General features: G+C 38.5%; 1 protein-coding gene across 4 annotated transcripts in view; it reads right to left on the bottom strand.

Annotated features, from left to right (window-relative positions):
- Positions 1-19,065, bottom strand: part of ITGB4 (integrin subunit beta 4) — a 1,147,860-nt gene that overhangs the window by 333,407 nt on the left and 795,388 nt on the right. For 3 of the 4 annotated variants that reach the window (XM_044084971.1, XM_044084972.1, XM_044084973.1), the window contains exon 28: positions 11,355-11,690. The exons of the other annotated variant lie outside the window; for it this stretch is intronic. In XM_044084971.1, the coding sequence (XP_043940906.1) occupies positions 11,355-11,690 (336 nt within the window). The remainder of the gene's footprint in view (positions 1-11,354; positions 11,691-19,065) is intronic. 4 annotated transcript variants of the gene reach the window in all.

Raw genomic sequence — 19,065 nt, forward strand, 5'->3', positions numbered from 1 at the left:
TATATATATATATATATATATATATATATATACATATATATATATATATATACATATATATATATATATATACACACATGTATATATATTTTTTTCAGAAAATAAAGGATATACTCAAAATAACAGTTTAAAAGCACAGAAAAGGATACTTATTGTTATACATCGCAGATCAGAGTTGTAGTCAATGCCCCAGTAATAAAGTAGGAAGAAACACAAATACAGTAAAAGCAGATGAATAAAGTGCAATACTAACAAGATAAAAAAATAATGCCTGAAAGCTACTCTTTCTGCAGATCATTGTCTCACTAAGAAATACAGTTTCATGTAAAATTTCAGTATCATTAGAAACTGAATTCCTTCTGACAACTGGATAGTTTCTTGTGAACCATATTTTTGCTGGTACTTATCAATTACCTTTTGTTGTATATCTCACTCAAGCAAAATTATATGAACTTTTCAGTACTGTAACTAACCACTGGAATTTCTTGTATTTCAAATATACCACTAGGCTGAAAATGGTTTGCAGATAAAAAGCACTCAGTTTAATGTTGGTAGTTCTTATTTACACTCCTTTAAATTTTCCTGTGGCACTTCTTCACAGCATTATGCAGCACTAATAACTGTTTTTGTCTTGCTTCTTTCTTGTTCTACATAACACCACTATATTGTTCGGTTTCCTACTTAGACTATAGTTTGCAGTATTTTGCAGCATTAAAATAATGTGCACCTTTGTCAGTATACATATGCCATCTATCTTTGTTTTGTTTTTTAATGGTTTATTATTTTTTGCATAGCTTTTTTATGTCTAACTCAGGTTGCACCCACATTACTAGCGACCAAAGTGATATATACAACAGTGACAACTGGTAGGGTTCAGATTTCACGGAACATCATTTAAATAGGAAATAGGAAAATCCAGCCTCTAACAGGGTTAAGACCTCATTTGAACAGGTATGGCTGCCTGTGTTACAAACAAGACTTTATGACTGGCATTACTTCAGAGATGCCTATAATACATCCACAAGTTTAAAACTCATTGGTCATCAAGGAGTTTCCTTGGTCTGGACCTGAGTTATAAATTTATTACTACCTATGTATATATAAAGCTAACATTTACAGGTTCCCAAAGATATACAGTGGATATAAAAAGTGTACACACCCCTGTTAAACTGCCAAGTTTTTGTGATATCAAAAATGAGACCACAATAAATAATTTCAAAAATTTTCCCACCTTTAATGTGACCTATATCCTGTACAATTCAATTGAAAAATAAACAAATCTGTTAGGGGAAAAAATATAAAAAATAAACAACGTACAATGTACTGGTTGCATAAGTGTGCTCAACCTTACAATACTTTGTTGTGTGTGCACACCCTTAACTAATACTTTGTTGAAGCACCTTTTAATTTAATTACAGCATTCTGTCTTCTTGGGTAGGAGTCTATCAGCATGGCACATCTTGACTTGGCAATATTTGCCCACTCTTCCTTGTAAAAGCACTCCAAATCTGTCAGATTGCGAGTGCATCTCTTGTGCACAGCTCTCTTAAGGTCACCCTACAGATTTTCTATTGGATTTAGGTCTGGGCTCTGGCTGGGCCATTCAAAAACTTTAATTTTCTTTTGGCGAAGCCATTCTTTTACTGATTTGGATGTATGCTTGGGGTCACTGTCATGTTGAATGGTGAAATTCCTCTTTATCTTCATCTTTCCAGCAGATGCCTGTAGGTCTTGGGCCAAAAGTGACTGGTATTTGGAACTGTTCATAATTCCCTCCACCTTGACTAAAGCCCCAGTTCCGGATAAAAAAAAACAACCCCAAAGCATGATACTGCCATCACCATAGTTCACCGTGGGGAGGGAGTTCTTTTGGTGATGCAAAGTCTTCTTTTTGTGCCAAATGTACCTTTTGGAATTGTGGCCAAAAAGTTCAACCTTGATCTCATCAGACCATAAAACATTTTCTCACATGCTATTGGGACACGATGTATTGTTTTGTAAATTTTAGCCGGGCCTGGATGTGTAAGAAAAGGCTTCCATCTTGCAACCCTACTCAATAGTCCAGACATATGGAGAATACAGAAGATTGTTGTCACATGTAGTACACAACCAGTACTTTCCAGAAATTCCTGCAGCTCCTTCAGTGTTGCTGTAGGTCTCTTGGCAGCCTCCTTTTGTATTGTCGTTTTATCACTTTTGGAGGGATGTCCAGTTCTTTGCAACATTGCTGTTGTCCCATATTTTCTCCACTTTTTGCTGACTGTCTTCACTGTGTTCCATGGTATATCCAATGCTGTGGAAATGTTTTTGTACCCTTCTCCTGACTGTTACCATTCAACAATGAGATCCCTTTGATGCTTTGTAAGCTCTCTGCGAACCTTGGCTTTTGCTGTAGTAGGCAACTGAGTAAATGTCAGGAAAATCCTACTAGGTCAGCTGAACTTTGTTTGTGGTTAATCAGAGTCTCTTCAGTTGATGGCAAGTGTGTACCCAAGAAGACTGAATGCTGTAATTAAATCAAAAAGTGTTTTAACAAAGTATTAGTTTAAGGGTGTGCACACTTATGCAACCAGTGTATAGTATGTTTATTTTTCCCCTTACATATTTGTTTGTTTTTCAATTGAATTATACAGGTTATAGGTCACATTAAACGTGGGCAAAGTTTTGAAATGATTTATTGTGGTCACATTTTTTATATCACAAAAACCTGGCATTTAAACAGAGGTGTGCATACTTTTTATATCCACTGTACTGTGCCTTACACTATGAGTGCTGGTTCAATGAACTTGAAAGTTCAGGATACAAACTATATTTTATGCTTCAGTTTTATTGTGCTTAAATAAAATTATTTTTTGTTTAGTGATTCTAAATGGCACATGCATTTTCAAAAGAGTTTATTCATTATCACAGGACTGCTGAGACTTCTTAACCCAAGACACAACTCTTTCCTTAGATGTATACTTTGAGAGTTTTTTTTCCTCATACTACAGGTCCAACTATATTTATTTTCTTTCTAGATAAAACATTTCCAGAATCTCTGTAAACATATACTGATGCCTTTCTCAAGTGTAAACAAAATGGGGCAGATTACTTGGTCAAACTAACTAGATTAGACAGGTAAGGTAAACAGGCACGGTTATTTCTGAATATCTGCTTAACATGTAATTTAGAACTGGGTGCAGATACAAAAGGCTCCTTAAATACAACTGTAACACAGTGAACCAACTCCAATTACAGTCAATAGTAATACATAAATCTGGACATATTTCTTATGGCACAGATGTCCGATCCCCACTGTAAGTTGCATTAACATACTGTTTTGTTTAATCACATGTATAACTTAGCATTCTGTAGCCCAAAATGTATGACACCGGTTGTAGCCCAAAATTTATGACACTGGTGATGTACTATTAATTTAGATAAGTGATGTAATTTTTAAATTTTATCTAATAAAACAAATGTCTTACAGAGGACCCCATTTTACATTCTTTTGCAAAATGAGTTGGTTATGCACTGAAGAAGGTTTTGTTTCTTGAAAAATACAACATATTATATATTAGGGAACCCAGTATCAGTCTGTAGTGCAGAAAGTACAGTTGTGTACACTTACCATAAATGTAGATGTTTGAGTGTATTCACTGTTGCAGTCATTACAGTTGGGTAATCTGCTGGCAGGTTGCCCTCAGTCGCCCTGAATTCCAAAGTCTTGGGTCCTGCGTCGGTTGCTGTCTCCTCTTCCATGACGTCAGGTCGCCAGGGGTATAAAACATGCAGCCGACGCCATTTATGCCCCCCTATGTCAGGTGCCCCCAAAAAAGTAGCAATATTCTAAATATATATATATATATATATATATATATATATACACACACACACATGCATCAATATAAACTTTACCTTCATCTACAAGCAAATACACCACACAGGTTATAGAAAATAGAGACGAAAAGATAAACTGTAGAATGACAGGGGGATGGCAGGAGGGTAACCTGGACTGCAACAGTGAATACACTCGATCATCTACATTTATGGTAAGCGTACACAACTGCACTATGTTCTTCATGTTTCACTGTTGCAGTCATTACATTTGGGTAGAATCCCAAAGCTATGGAATGGGAGGCTGGAGCTAACCTGCATTAGGGGCAGCTATAAGGCCCTGCAGAACTGCAGTGGCAAAGCCTGCCCTAGACGTAGAGTACAGAGGCAAATGATAATGCTTTGTAAAGGTGTGAACAGAACTCCAAGTAGCAGCCTCTAGAATGTCCTTGGTTGGTACTCCTCTGAGAAATGCTGCTGAAGTAGCTGCAGCCCTGGTGGAGTGAGACCTAATGCAATTGGGCACAGGTTTGCCATAGTGTAAGTAGCAGAAACGGATTCAGTGGCTTATCCACTTTAAAATTGTCTGCTTTGAAATAGCCTTTCCTTCTGATCCTGCAGCATATGACACTAGTAATTGCTCAGTTTTTCTTAGCGCTTCAGTCCTGCTCAAGTAGAATCTTAGCTGTCTGTGTACGTCCAAGGAATGCAAAATCCACTCCCCCTTGTTCTGTGGATTTGGATAAAAAGTTGGCATATGAATTGTTTGGTTAACAGCCACACTGGAAATGACCTTAGGCATAAAGGCAGGATTTGTCCTCAGAGACACCCTGTCTGGGTAAAATATGATAAAAGGCTCTACAGCCATGACGGCCTGTAGCTCTGAAACTCTTCTTGCTGAAGTAATTGCTAGTAGCAGAGCTGTCTTCCATGACAAGAACTTTATATCAGTGGTAGCAGCTGGTTCAAATGGAGGCAGGGTGAGCTTTTCCAACACATAATTGAGGTCCCATGCAGGTAATGGTGATCTTCTAGGAGGCCTTAAATTTTTGGCTCCTCTAAGATACTGCTTTAGTAAAGGATGAGAAAAGATTGGTGGCTCTTTATTGTAATGAGCCGAAATGGCAGAGGCATGTATTTTGATTGATGAAAAAGATAGGCCTTTGCCAAGCATCTCAGTTAAATATTGTAATATATGAGGAATATGCGGTTTTGCTGTATCAGTTCCTTGTGCTTGATTCCAAGCACAGAATCTCTTCCATTTGTCAGCATAAGATTTTCAAGTACTAGGCCTTCTGGCTTCCAAAATGACATCCATCACAGCTTTACTGAGAGGCGTCATCTGTATGATTTCAGGATTAACCATGCTGCCAGGTTCAGAGTCTGTAGTTGACTGTGCATTATCTGATTGTTTTGCTGGGACAGTAGTTGTGTTTTTTGTGGCAAGGTCCAAGCTGGGTATTGAGACAAATTTCTTAGGATTGGGTACCAGTATTGGCGGGGCCAGTCCGGGGCAATTAATATCATCTTTGGCTTCTCTTGTCTGACTTTTAGGAGGACCTTGGGTAGAAGAGGCAGATGAGGAAAGGCATAAACTGATAGGTTTTTCCAACTGAAGGACAGGGCGTCCACTTTCCATGCTTGTCTGTGATAAGTCCTTGTGCAGAATATTTTCAGTTGATAATTTTGAGGAGAGGCAAATAGGTCTATGTCTGGGCTCCCCCATTTTTTTGCTATCATGCTGAAGACTTGTAGATTTAGTTTCCACTCTTGAGGATCCATAAGGTTTCTGCTTAAATCATCTGCCAGAGTGTTTTGTTTTCCTGGCAGGAATTGAGCTTGAAGATTTATTTGGTAGGTCAAAGCTGTGCCCCACAGTCCCATGGCTAATCCGCAAAGGGGGTATGAGTGTGTGCCCCCTTGCTTGTTTATATACCATATGACTGTGGTGTTGTCCGTCTTTAGAAGTAGTTGTCCTGGATGAAGTAAGTCCTTGAAGGCTGTTAGAGCATTTTGAACAGCTAGCGTCTCTTTCTGGTTGATATGTAGATGCATTTGATTTGGTGCCCATATGCCCTGAATGCATCTTTCTGCCATGTGGGTCCCCCAGGCATAATCTGATGCATCTGTTAAGGTTTGGCTGGCATAGGGTAGAGTGAAGGGCTGTCCCATGTTCTGGTGACAGGCCTTTGCCCACCATAGAAACTCTTGTTGCAGGCAGGGGATGAGAGGAATCATTGTTTCCAGACTGTGTGAATGTTGACTCCATAAACTTTTTAGGTACCATTGAAGTTTCCTCATATGCAGTCTTGCATATGGAATTTGTAGGATACAGGATGCATGAAGCACAGAGCCTGCAGAATTTGTCTTGCAGAAGACTGAGGTTTTGTTGCCATCAGTTTGAAGTAAGTAGTCAGTTGCCTTTGTTTGTCTGGCATGAGGTAAGCCATCTGGGCAGTTGTATTCAAGTTTGTACCCAGGAATGTTATCTTTTGAGAGGGTACCAGTTGTGATTTCTTTTCATTTATTGTGTAACCTAGGCATGTTAGAAGCCTTTTCACAAATGCCAGGTGTAGTAGAAGAGAGTCCTTGTTATCTGCTTGAATGAGACAGTTGGCCAAGTAAGGATATATTTGAATACTTCTTTGTCTGAAAAATGCAATTACTGGTGCCAGGCACTTTGTAAAGACCCTGGGCGCAGTAGATAAGCCAAAGGGCAGTGCAGAGAATTGGTAATGCATTAAGCCAGCCTTGAATCTGAGGTATCTTCTGCTTGACTGTCTTATTGGGACATGCAGGTATGCCTCTTTTAGGTCTAAAGTCACCAGTCAAGCATTCTTGCCCAGCATGGGCAGAAGCTGTTGCAAGGTGAGCATTTTGAATTTTGGAATGTCCAGGTATGTGTTCAAAATCGATACATCCATTATTGGCCTCCAGGCCTTGTCCTTTCTGGGTACCAAGAACAGTCTTGAGTAAAAACCTTGTCCTTTTTCCTGTTCTGATACTGTCTGAATGGCCCTCATATCCTTGAGGGACGTAACTTGTTTCTGTGCCTCTGCCCATTGATTTTCTGGCAGATCTGGCCAACCATTTGTCATTGGCAGAGTGTGGAAATGTAATGTGTATCCCTGTAATACAATGTTTAGTACCCACTTGTCCTGGGTTATTAACTGCCAATTTTGAGCAAAAAGTGCTAATTTTCCCCCTATGGGTGCTGCCAAAAGATAAGTGCTTGGTGTAAGGAGAGGGAAGTCATTGGGATTGCTTTCTGTAGGTTTGCGTTTTATCTCCTCCAGATTTGGAGGTGGATGTTCCCCATTGCTTTGACCTGTATGAGTCTTGAGCCTGGTACCTGGAACCCTTAGGGCATCTGGATTTTCCCCTTTGAGCTCTGTCTGACACAGGAAAGGAACAATTTTTTGTAGGCCAGTGTCTACTGAATCTAGGTGGCTGCACTTGCAAGAAATCTTTAACAGTTTGCATAGACTTAGCTTTGTCTTCCATTTTATTTAAAACCTCTTCTGCCTTAATACCAAACAGAGAATCATGCTGTAAAGGTGCATCTAGCAATTTAGCTTTAACATGATCAGGCAAATTTTGTTCCTTTAACCAGGCATGCCTCCTAATCACAGATCCAGTAACTGCAGCCCTGCAGGAGGCCTCTAAAGAATCAAAACAAACCACATTGCAAAGTATGCTTTCCAACTTGTTCAGCTGCATGCAATAATTCCTGCAATTCCTTATTTTCTGCACATTCTGAAATCAACATAATTTTCTGTTTCAGCAATCCCATAACATGTTGTTGGTACTTAAGCATATGAAATTGACAGTTTAAGGCCCTGATTGCCAAGGTTTCAGATGTATAAACCTTTTTCCCCATCTGTCCAGTGCACTTGAATCTCTGTCGGAGGGGGTAGGGATTTTTGCTGTTGAGGCCTTAACTCCCTTTGGACTCTGTGAAATAGTTTCAGGATCAGCAGCAGGGTTTCTAAATAAAAATTTATGAGAGTCAGGGACCCTGTAATACCTGTCAGGCTTACTGGGAGCCGGAGGTAAGGAGACAAGGGTCAGGCTTGACTCCGAAAATACATCATCCACAATGTCTAAAACAGGAGGAATGGCTAAAGGCTTGTGCTGAGGGAGAAGAAGGAAATCCCTGAGCCTCTTTTTTGATTCTGAGAAGTCTTGACTCTCCCAGTGGAAATGCTCCCTCAAAGTATGCAAGGTTTCTCCAAATGAATAGTCCTCAGGAGGAGATGCAGATGGAATAGACTCCTCAGCATCAGAATACTCACAGGGAGGTATAGATAATTCCTGATCAGAAGAAGAATCAGAAGTAATAGAAATCTGATCTGAAGACTCATAGTCAGTGTCTTGCCTAGGCCTCTTGTCTGGAGGGGGATGGGTACACCTGATCAAGGTAATAAGGTCTTTAGCCATTTTGATCATCTGTTTTTTAGATATAGAGGCCTTTGCACGTGGCTCAGACAACGTTTTTTTAGTTTTAGAAGGTGTCTTTGCCTTTGGTTTTGCAGCTTTCGTCGGTCTGATATAAAAATGTTGAGGTCTGAAGACACCCTCAGAAGCCGGTGCCTGCTCAGAGGCTCCGGACCCATCTGAGGGAGATACATCCATCGGTCCAATACATTGAGTATCTTGCGGCATGCCAGCCCCCACATGGGTGTCGGTAGAGGCCTGCGACTTGAAGGTAGCAGGTATCAGGGGCTGCAAAGGTGCCTCACTGAGTACTGACGAACTGGCGACTAGCTTAGGAGAAGCTTCGTCGTCAGTTTTGGATCTCGACTGCCTTTCTCTGTCCTTTTCTTTGTGTTTTTTATGTACTCCAGTAGTCGTATTGCTATCCGATGACATTTCTGGGTAGTTAAATCTGTTTCCAAAATACTTAGATGCAAAAATATACCAACACTTAATAGTGCATTGGTTAAATCTAGCACAAAACCGACAGCCAGGCACGTTGTGATCAGGGCCTAGGCAAGGAATACAGTATAAATGGAAATCCTTATGAGGTATTTGCTTCCCACAAGTAATACAATTATTAACTTTTGCTGACATCGGTAAAAAGCAAGAAGAAAGTTTTCCCAACGGAGTACTTAGCTTTAGTGAAGACTTCGGTTCTGAAACTCAAACTCGAATATTTCAGTAGTCGGCCGGCCGGCACTTGCGAAATGCTTCTGCTTTGGGCACCACGTGGCAAGAAAGACTAAAGAAAATGGCGTCGGCTGCATGTTTTATACCCCTGACGACCTGACGTCATGGAAGAGGAGACAGCAACTGACACGGGACCCAAGACTTTGGAATTCAAGCCGACTGAGGGTTACCTGCCAGCAGATTACCCAAATGTAATGACTGCAACAGTGAAACACGAAGAATATCTAGTTATACCCTTAGAGAAGATGTTCACTTCACAGTTTCTCTTTGCTTGGAATTCATGACCCAGTTTAAATCAGTCTTAAAATATAAAAATTAGATTTTCTAACACAAAAATTCCATCTTGGAGGGCAGTACTAAATGGTTGTGTAAGACCCAAGTATACAAAGAAAATATCATTTAATCCTGGGTTAAGTGCAAAGATAAGATATTCAAAAAAGTTTAAAATGTTCCTAGGACAAGAAAGTCCTTTAGAAAAGATATGTCGGAGTATACAAGTAAAAGTGCTTTTACTACAAGTCCTTGAATTACAGAAATTCAGGAATCCAGTTTGCTGACAACTGCATGACAAATCAACCCCAAGAAAAAAATTAAATGTAAATGTTTTTGCAGGGAGCAAGCCTCCCTTCTCCCCTCCATGTGGTGGCAATCCCTCAACTAATATGTACCAACTCTACGGTTATACAAACACAACAAATGATGAGATCTCTCAAAAGAAAGGAATCCTTTTTGGCACACAATTAGAAACAGTACCAGCATGGATTTCCTATGGAAAACAGTGGCCAAGGATTTCATCTTTACCAGGTTATTTTTAGCAGATTATCATGCCGTTTGACAAGCAGTATTGCTGCCCATTAAAAGTATATGGTACAATATCTACTCCAGTTCATCAAACACAATTGTTCCATATAGAGGACAAAGAAAATGAAATTATATTCTAGCCAGTCCCACTAAACCTAAAGCTTTGGCATAATTTTTCCTGTCAGCAGTGACTAAAAATTATGTTTCTAATTTACTTTTGGTGACCAGACATAATTAAGACCATTGACTTTTATTGGTATAAAACAAATGTTAAGAAACATTCATGGTTTCCTAACTTTATGTCTGACCTTTTAAGTTATTTTTGGTACCTGACTCTGTCCAGTAGATTTTGACGTGCTGGCTTGCCGGGCCTAAAGCACAACCTTTAATGAAGGAATGCCCATTCACGCAATAGCGTTGTCACCTCACAGTTAGACGTTGCTCATTCGATTCTCAGTTAGAGCGTCTTCTGTGTGGCGACATGCGTGAATGGGCATTCCTTCATTGAAGGTTGTGCGTTAGACCCGGAAAGCCAGCATGTCAAAAATCTACTGCCAATCATTAGCGGACTGGAGTTCCGCTGTGGCGGAAAAGCCGAAAGAAACTCTGTCCATGCTGTACCAACACCAGTGGTAGTTCAGAACCGAGCAGGCCAAAATAAAGGTAAGAATTAAGTGTCAAATTAGATAACAGGAATGTCACAGTGTCATAAAATAGGGAAGGTGGAGAGTTGTGAAGCAGTCATCATGGCTGTTTCATGTTATGTTGTGTAAACATAGCCACTTTTTTAGAGCAAAGTCAGAGTTGTGTGTGTGTGTGTGTGTGTGTGTGTGTGTGTGTGTGTGTGTGTGTGTGTGTGTGTGTGTGTGTGTGTGTGTGTGTTTTGTGCTTGCATACCTAGTTTTTTCCTTTCTCATGGTACTGTCTGGAGTTGAATCCACCTGGCTTGTACAGTATTCCTACATTGTCCTTAGATTGCTCTGAGGAGTTAAGGAATTATGTTGTGCATTTTTGAATGTTTTGTTTCACATCTTTACACTGTGATCTGAACCCTAATAATGCACACTAGTGAAGTATTTGGGGTACGTTGTGTATGCATGTGCATAGCTTTGCACAGTGAAACTTTACCTAACTTTAAATAATAACCTTTTCCTGTGCATGTATGTGTGTGTGTGTGTGTGTGTGTGTGTGTGTGTGTGTGTGTGTGTGTGTCTTGTCTTCAATGTAACCTAGGTAAACTTTGCATTCATTTCCTAAAAACATAACAAGCTGGGTCACTTTAGATTAGGTAATTTCCTATAATTATCCTGTACAGTATAAAGTCCTTAGTAAAAGCAAACTGGAACCAGACTTGTCATTCCACATGAGTTTTGGTAAAGAGACTGCACATCTAGAATATTTCACAGCAGAAAAAGTATGCCAAGTGAAATAAATATTCCATGGTAAAAGCAGGAAGACTGGAAAATTGCCAAGAAGATATGACTGACGGAAGCATGAATAAAACATAAAAATGTAAATTTGTAGTAGTTATGTAGTGTGAAAGTTGACATGAGACTGTTGTACCTTACCCTCTGGTAGTATAGTTACAAGGGTAGCTTGCCTCTCACCCAGCTCAGCTCCACCCTCTGGGCTATGCATGACCACCTGAAAGCTTTCTGGCTTCAGCGGTGAATGCCCTTTTGCTGTATCAAATACGATGTTCCTCTCCGTTTCTCCATCATTAAATCTCAAGATGCCACTCTGGCCAGCATAGCAGGAGGGAGTACTTCGATCAGCAGACAGCGTCTTCCAGTGAACGACTACGGGCCCATCCTGGCCTTTGGTTCGAATCACTGGTATGGGATACTGGGTATCATAAGGGGAAAACTGCTGAAAGGCCTTCTTGAACAAGACAAGACCAGGCTCTATAAAACAAAATTCAAAGCAAGAGAGGGATGGTAATAAAAAGTCCATCATATCCTCTTACATTAATTTATTTGTAAGTTTCATTATAACGGAAATACTTCTAAAAGTATATTGCTTTATTTAAGAATGACTACTTTTCAAAGATGCACATAAACTGGAACACATGGTTACAACACCACTACAAGGTACAATGACATTTTAATATATACATACATGCATGCATGCACACCTACTTACATACTCTTTGCCAATACAAGGTGACAACTGTTGTACATAGTTTGCTAAGTTGATGCTTCTAACACTTTGAAGTTGCACCCCCCCGAGGGCCCCAATTCCATCTGTACTATGCCTGCCTTCTTGAATGGCTGTACTGATCCTATTTGCACTACTCATTGTAGCTCATTCTACCTATTCATCACCCTTTCCATGAAGAGGAACATCCTCCTGATAGTCTGCATGTGCGATCCTTTTCAGCTGGAAATGATATTTGTTCCTCCTCACTTTACCAATCCTCAGATTTCAAAATCCCCTGCAAACGGTCCTGTGATGTCAAATCATTTTACTTTTTCACTTTTCACTCTTGGGATACAAATAGTACAGACTGTAGAGGACAAGTGTTTTCTCATATGTCATTCTCTCCAATCCCCTGACTATCCTTCTGGACTCTGTATGTACCATCTTAATTAGACTAGTGTCTCTGCAGAGTCTCCTCCACAAGGAGGGGGGATCACTTCCCTGTTGTTAAAGCTGATTATTTTAACAATGTAATGTATTTCTTTATCTATCTGTGCTACTGCCTTCATATAGTGCCACTGGTGGCTCACCCCTGATGTTACTGTTACCCCAAGCCTCTCTCTTATCCGAATGCCTGGAGTCTGCCCTGTTAAATTAAAAAATGTGCCTACATTGTAGTAATACAGATGTAGTACCTGACACTTACCTAGGATTAATCTGAGCTGCCATCTTTCTAAACATGCCACTAGCATTACAGCAACCTCTGTATATTTCACCCCATCCTCCACTACCCCACCCTGACTTTGCTGCAACATGCAGAGAGATTTATTATGTTGTCTGTTCTCAACATGGCTCACATATAGTAAATAAAGACAAATGCACAGCATCATTTACTATTACCTTTCTTTCTTCTGGCAACTCCAGCTTCTCCATAACTCTGCATCCTGCCATCTAAACATTTCTCCGTCCATTTGCTTAACATTTCAACTAACCAAAACCATCTTTTCATTTCAAAATAGTGCCCTGTACAGGGCAGATGCATCTTAATGAAACCTAGGTACACTAAACTATCCCATAACATCCTTTCATCAACTTCCTTAGCTAGCAAGTCATAGCACTGGATCAGGTTGTTTTGTTGTAGGTCCATGTCCCAGAAGCCTAGTTTACTGACTCGCATCTCAGGAGATAGTAAAAGTGGCTATCTATTAGTATTTAGCTTAATGCTGGATTCTTAGTTGGGTAACCATCAATGTTTACTTGGGTGTACTATTGTACAATGCTTGGGTATACATACTGTGGATGGGTTTCATAAAGCAAAGGCTCATTGAGAGGGTGAGACAAAGGTTCTACTGATTTTCTCCCTGAAGGTTGAGGCTTGTGGACGTGTGTAATGAGTCTGGCATTCTACACAACACTAGAAACACATCTATCCTAGACAAAACTAAATCAGCAAGATAATGGGACATAGGGGTGGGTAAAACCTTAGACTGTGAAATACCCTAGCTAAGCATATGAAGGCTGTCAGCCCCCTGTCATTTCATCTTCTTGTAGAGGCAGACCTGAATCCTGCATTATCTAGAATGAAACTTAAGCACACAACTCTGTGTAAGAGAATGACCCGCCAAATGAGGAGTTACACCAGGTAAGTCCTGACATGATGCAAGAATGAAGCAATTAAAGGTGATGAAAGAGTTTGCTGTGTTGAAGGTGAGAGAATGTAGAACCAGAAGAAGTGAATAGACAGAGGGAATGAGTAAAAGCTCAATTAGAAACAACTATGCACAGTCATGGAAAATGTAATTCAGCAGCACTCACAAATCGAAACTGCTGTTTTTTATATACTTCTAATCCACTTGCTTATTCTGAAAAATAAAGCAGAAACTGCTGGGTTTCAGTAATACAAGAAAATATACTACTGAAGTTACTTGCTTTGTATCACATTTTCCATGAGTGGTTTATTTTGAACACTTTGCTTGGCAACTGAGTATAAATCCATTCTGTGTGGGTGGTTATGTCACCTTGTCCAAGTTCTGGCAAGTTCATTACATGTCAGCACAACTACTTAGGTCAGAGAGTAGTAACTTCCCTTAAATCAAACATTTCTCAAACAAAAGCTTCATGTTGTGTACCTGCCCAGATTGTTCTCCAGAATTTCCCTGTCCTGCATGCCATAGGTATAAAACTGAACATTTTATCACCATGCTCTAGAAATGAAAGACTTGTAATTTTTAATTGGCTACAAAACCTACACTTTGGTGTTACAAACAAAGTGCACGTGCACACTCCATGGCATTCAACAAATGCAATTTTCCTTACGTTTAACCTACTACAAGCTGTTATTCCAATAATCAGAGTAACCAGTTACAATGTATGAAAAAGGACAGGAACATATTTGTTATAAGGGCAACAGGAAAATACATCATCTTTAATGAAATCTATTTTTTTTGGGGGGGGGGTATTTGGCTTTAGTTTTCTTAGACATACGTATATAAATAAATGAGAGAGAGAAAATAATTAGCTTCTGGATGTCCAGCTATTGAATGTTAATTATAACCCTACCAACCTTAAATAATATACATATATCGGAAACTTAATCATTAAGGGTTCAAATACTATTATTAAAACAAAAAATAAAGGACATACCCTATATTACAATATACCAAAGGAGTTCCCTAAAGTGTTGTCCAGTTCCCCTTATCATTGCATATGATGTCATGGATAAAAATGGCCCATTTAATTACAACACATATCAAATAAATAAATAATTAGTAATTTTGAGCCTGATTTAATTTAGTGGCTATTTTTTCATTAAATTTACATTTCGTATTATTTGTCATGTAACTATATAACCATTTTTTGTGTCTTCTTCATAAAGGTGACTGCCATTTTCACTTCACATACAGGCAGCAGTCACGTACTCCAGCATTCTGACAATGACTATGAGCAATGATTACAGATTTCTTCATCAAGAATAAATTACGCAACAGGACTTCCAAGATGGTTGCACACTGAGTAACTGCTTAATTTCAGGTCTCCCAGTGTGAAAACAGAAACGCAGAAAAGAGAACAAGTGAATTTATCTCTTTTGGCAAATTTCAGTAGCTGGCTAGTAAGTGCACTGTCTGGATACCAGTAAAAAAAGAAATTCGGAGACCCTGAAAGAAAATCAATCATAAAAGGTGAGGAAAAAACACTGACTGGGAAGAATCATGCAGCTGTTCATCAAAAAATAGTTCAAGCTCTAGCTTTGGTGCAAGACAAGACTTCCAGTGATCTAGAGAAAAAAAAGTCAAATGTACTCAGAACTGATTAAAATAAACAAAACACTAGATGTATATATATATATATATATATATATATATATATATATACACACACACACACACACATCAACTCAAATAACAAAAAACTGGAAAAAAGGAAGGAGCTTTAAACATATATTCAAATGAGGTGATAAAACTGTAAAAATCAGAGGTCAAAAGGAAGACAAGGCTGGCTGAATATGAGACTGCTCAAGAAGAGATGTTTCAAAAAGTGGTAGAATTAGAGGACTGAGCACATAGGGAAATCTGAGATTTTCTGCTACACAAGAGAAACTGGAAAAAATAGACTGGATTAATTTTATCAAGGCACAAATAAGCACCTGGACTGGTATTCCACATCAGGACATATTAATTGAAAGGGCACATCAGGTGTATGCTCCAGACTGAGCCATGAGAAAGCAGTCCACACCTTTAATAGTAAAGATGAAATCCTACTATCAGAAAGGGTTGATTCTGACAAAACTGTGGCAGAAGGACAAAACAAGACACCTAGCTGGTTCAATTGGTACCTTGGGTCAGTACTATGAACCACTGTCCCACCCCCTCAGCTCTTCAGGTAAAAAGAGACAAAAAAGCACTTCACTTTAATAAGTCATAAGTGAGTGGGCTACTGTAATTAGATTTACGCACTGTCCCACAAAAAAAAAAAAAAAAGTGACGTTCCTTCTACCGACACACTCAAGTGGCCAGATGCACAACACACACACCTTCCCTCCAGCCCCAGCCATTCATTTCCCATTTCTATGCCCTTCTTCATTCTTCCTTCAAATTATTTTATATAAAAAAAACTTCTTCTGCTTTTAATCTGCAGCAAACTGTTTGCTGCAGTTCATACCTGCCTACAATGAGTGCAGCATTCCATGCTCCTATTTTAGTTAAAAAAACAAAACATTTATTTTTAAATTGCAAAAAACTGCTTGCTACAAATGTAGCATACCATTGCTAAAGTTTATACCCTGCTTGCATGGAGAGCTACAGCTCAAAAGTTTTAGTTAAAAAAGGTTTTAAACTGTAGCAATCTACAGTTTAGACCATACACCAAGCTCTACAGCATTCAGGTTTGACCAGAAATGCAACACTTTGCACCAGGGTTTGTTGCCACTTTCACCCTGCCCTAGCTACACTACTGGAACAAAGTACTAAAAGTAGGAGACATTAGAGTGCTTGCAGAAAATGATTACTCACTGTACACCAGGCAGAAGAGGTGTAAATTTATTCCAGTAAACAAGGAATGTCAAGGAACAGGTGTGAGACTCAAGCTACTGTATCCAACTATTTTCAGAATATTTTTCCTGGAGAGTCAGAATCATTTTTAACACAGAACATGCTAAGGTGGAAATACAAAAGTTTGTCTAACAAAAAGTGAGCTATTGAACAGAAAAGGTTTCTGCTTCTTATTCTTCTGATGATAAAGCTCTTAGACTAGGCCAGTGAAACCTTTTCCAATATTCCAAAGGAAATGCTTGACAGACAATAAAAGTGCAAGAGTTGAATAGAAAAACCAGGATTATGTTAAAAATGAACCAGAAACTGGGTTTGGGAGCTGGAGGTCAACAGAAAAAACCCAAGCAAATCAGAAAATTGATGAATGGGAGATTACAACACATTAATTACATTTGTGAAATATGAAGGGCTAAGAAAACCTGGAAACACTGGACTTTTTGACTGTGTTAAACTTGTGGGGACTCCAAAGCATATGCCCAACTTCATGTCATCAATGCTTAGAAGAATGTTTAGGAGAGAGGAACAGGAAAGAAAGAGTTAATTGTAAGTAAAACAAAATTTTGTTCTTAACAGTACTTTTATAATACACGACATATTACTGCATGCTATAAAGTAAAACATTTTCAGTTGTTTTTCTGTGTAATAGAGCTCCTGCTTTTTTTCCCTTCTTCTTTCTTTCTTCTTGTGCATATTTAAGGAATGTAGGCACAGTAATGTAAAAAGAAAAGAAAGCCTGGCCAAGACAACATGATGTAAGAAAAACCGATAAGCTTTTTCTTGTTTTTTAATCCATTATTTTTGCAAAGAGGAATGACTGGATTAAGGCACTTGGCTTGATCTAGTAAGTTTTAAGGGGAAACAAATAAATAAAAGAACACTGAATATTATGACAAGTTTTCTTCTAGGAAATAAATGTTCACAGTTCAATATTGTAGTGGAAGGCAACTATGTGTCTGGCTCTTAAGTTTCCATGGAGACGGTCTGATAAAGGAGCAATATTTCTTTCAATGGCTAGGAGATAATGTTTTCTGAAAGCATTTGAGTTGTTTTTTACATCTGGGAGATGAATAAAAATAAGAGAAAAACAGACAGCACTAGGTGGAAGCAAAAGCACAGACTATCATGCATCTTAGCATGGATAACTTTCATTAAGGGTTAATTCAAGCCATGAGTGGGCTGTCAATCTTGGACATCTGTTCCTATTAGGGCAGTTAAACTTTAATATTTGAAGATGTACATAGTTTTTTGAGTAAGTATTAAGATAACAGGTTCTGGTGGTGTGTTTTTCTTTTAGGGTTTTTATTAAAATAAAAAGTCTTGTAAGATGTCAACAGTTTCAAATGGAGGTGACAAGAAACAACTGTATAAAGATCAACCTGACAAACATTAGTGTATGCATGTAACACAAAAAAACTGAAACTAAACACTTTAAAAGTGGGGATCACAGGATGGTTATTCAGCAGTACATCTGGGACAAAGGAAAAGGAGACTACTTACATTAATTGCAAGAGGAGCCCTAACAGTGATAAAAAGAGGAGGGAAGGTAGTAATGGTAGATTTGTAGTACTAAGGGGCCATAGGGATGAGGATTTCACTGGCATGTATTTATATTCCACCTCAAACTACTACAATGGAGCTTAAGAAAATTCTGGGAGAAATAATCAGCTTTCAGAAGGGAATACTACTTATACATGAGGACTGGAATTTGATTTGCAACAGCGAGGATGTGTTGGGGTTAGAAGGGAAAATATAATGAAAAGAATATGTTTTTGAAGAAATTTATGAAAATATTTGTTATGGACAATGTGAATTCAGTAGTAGAAGTTTGGTGATTATTCATATATTACTCCACAAGGTAATAAAATGGCCTAAGCTAGACAGAAATTATACTTCACAGGAAAATGTACATTTAATTGAAAGTTTTGATATGCATTCAACAACTACTTCAGATTACATGCCAATAATAACTAAAATAAAAATGCAGGGTAATGAAATAAAAACAAGACATTAGCGCTGCCCCACCTATCTGTTAAAAAGAGAGGAATTTAACAAAGGGATAGTGGAAACTATTTGGGAGTTTTTGGGGAAGATAGAAATTTCTTCTGAAAATATAGCTAGGGAGTGGGATAAAATTAAAGTGGGGTTTAATAATAGGGTGGAAATAAAAGAAAATATATATGGTTGAAATGTAACAATAATTATTTAGAGGGACTGACAAATGTTAAAGTACTGCAGAATGGCAAAATATCACAGAACAAGAAGAGTGCTAAAGAGAAAATAATATGCATAATTTTAGAAAGATTGCTGTCAAGCAACTGTAGCATAAAAACTTTTATCACTACAGCTATGGGAGCTTAAAACAAGGAAAATAACCAGAGACCCTTTAGAGGTATTAAAAATATTTTGGACATTTTTATGAAAATCTGTAAAAGGCAAATGTAGAAATAAATAACAAGTACAGATGTAAATCTTTATGGAATAATTAAATATGCCAAGGTTAGAGGTATAGATGAGGATCAATGATAAACAGGTAGGACAGTAGGAAGTGAAAAAGAAAGGTCAAGTACAACCAATCTATAGGAAAATCTCCAGA

This window comes from Protopterus annectens, chromosome 10.part0 (genome assembly GCF_019279795.1).
Source record: "Protopterus annectens isolate FY-2018-M chromosome 10.part0, PAN1.0, whole genome shotgun sequence".
Taxonomy (NCBI): domain Eukaryota; kingdom Metazoa; phylum Chordata; order Ceratodontiformes; family Protopteridae; genus Protopterus; species Protopterus annectens.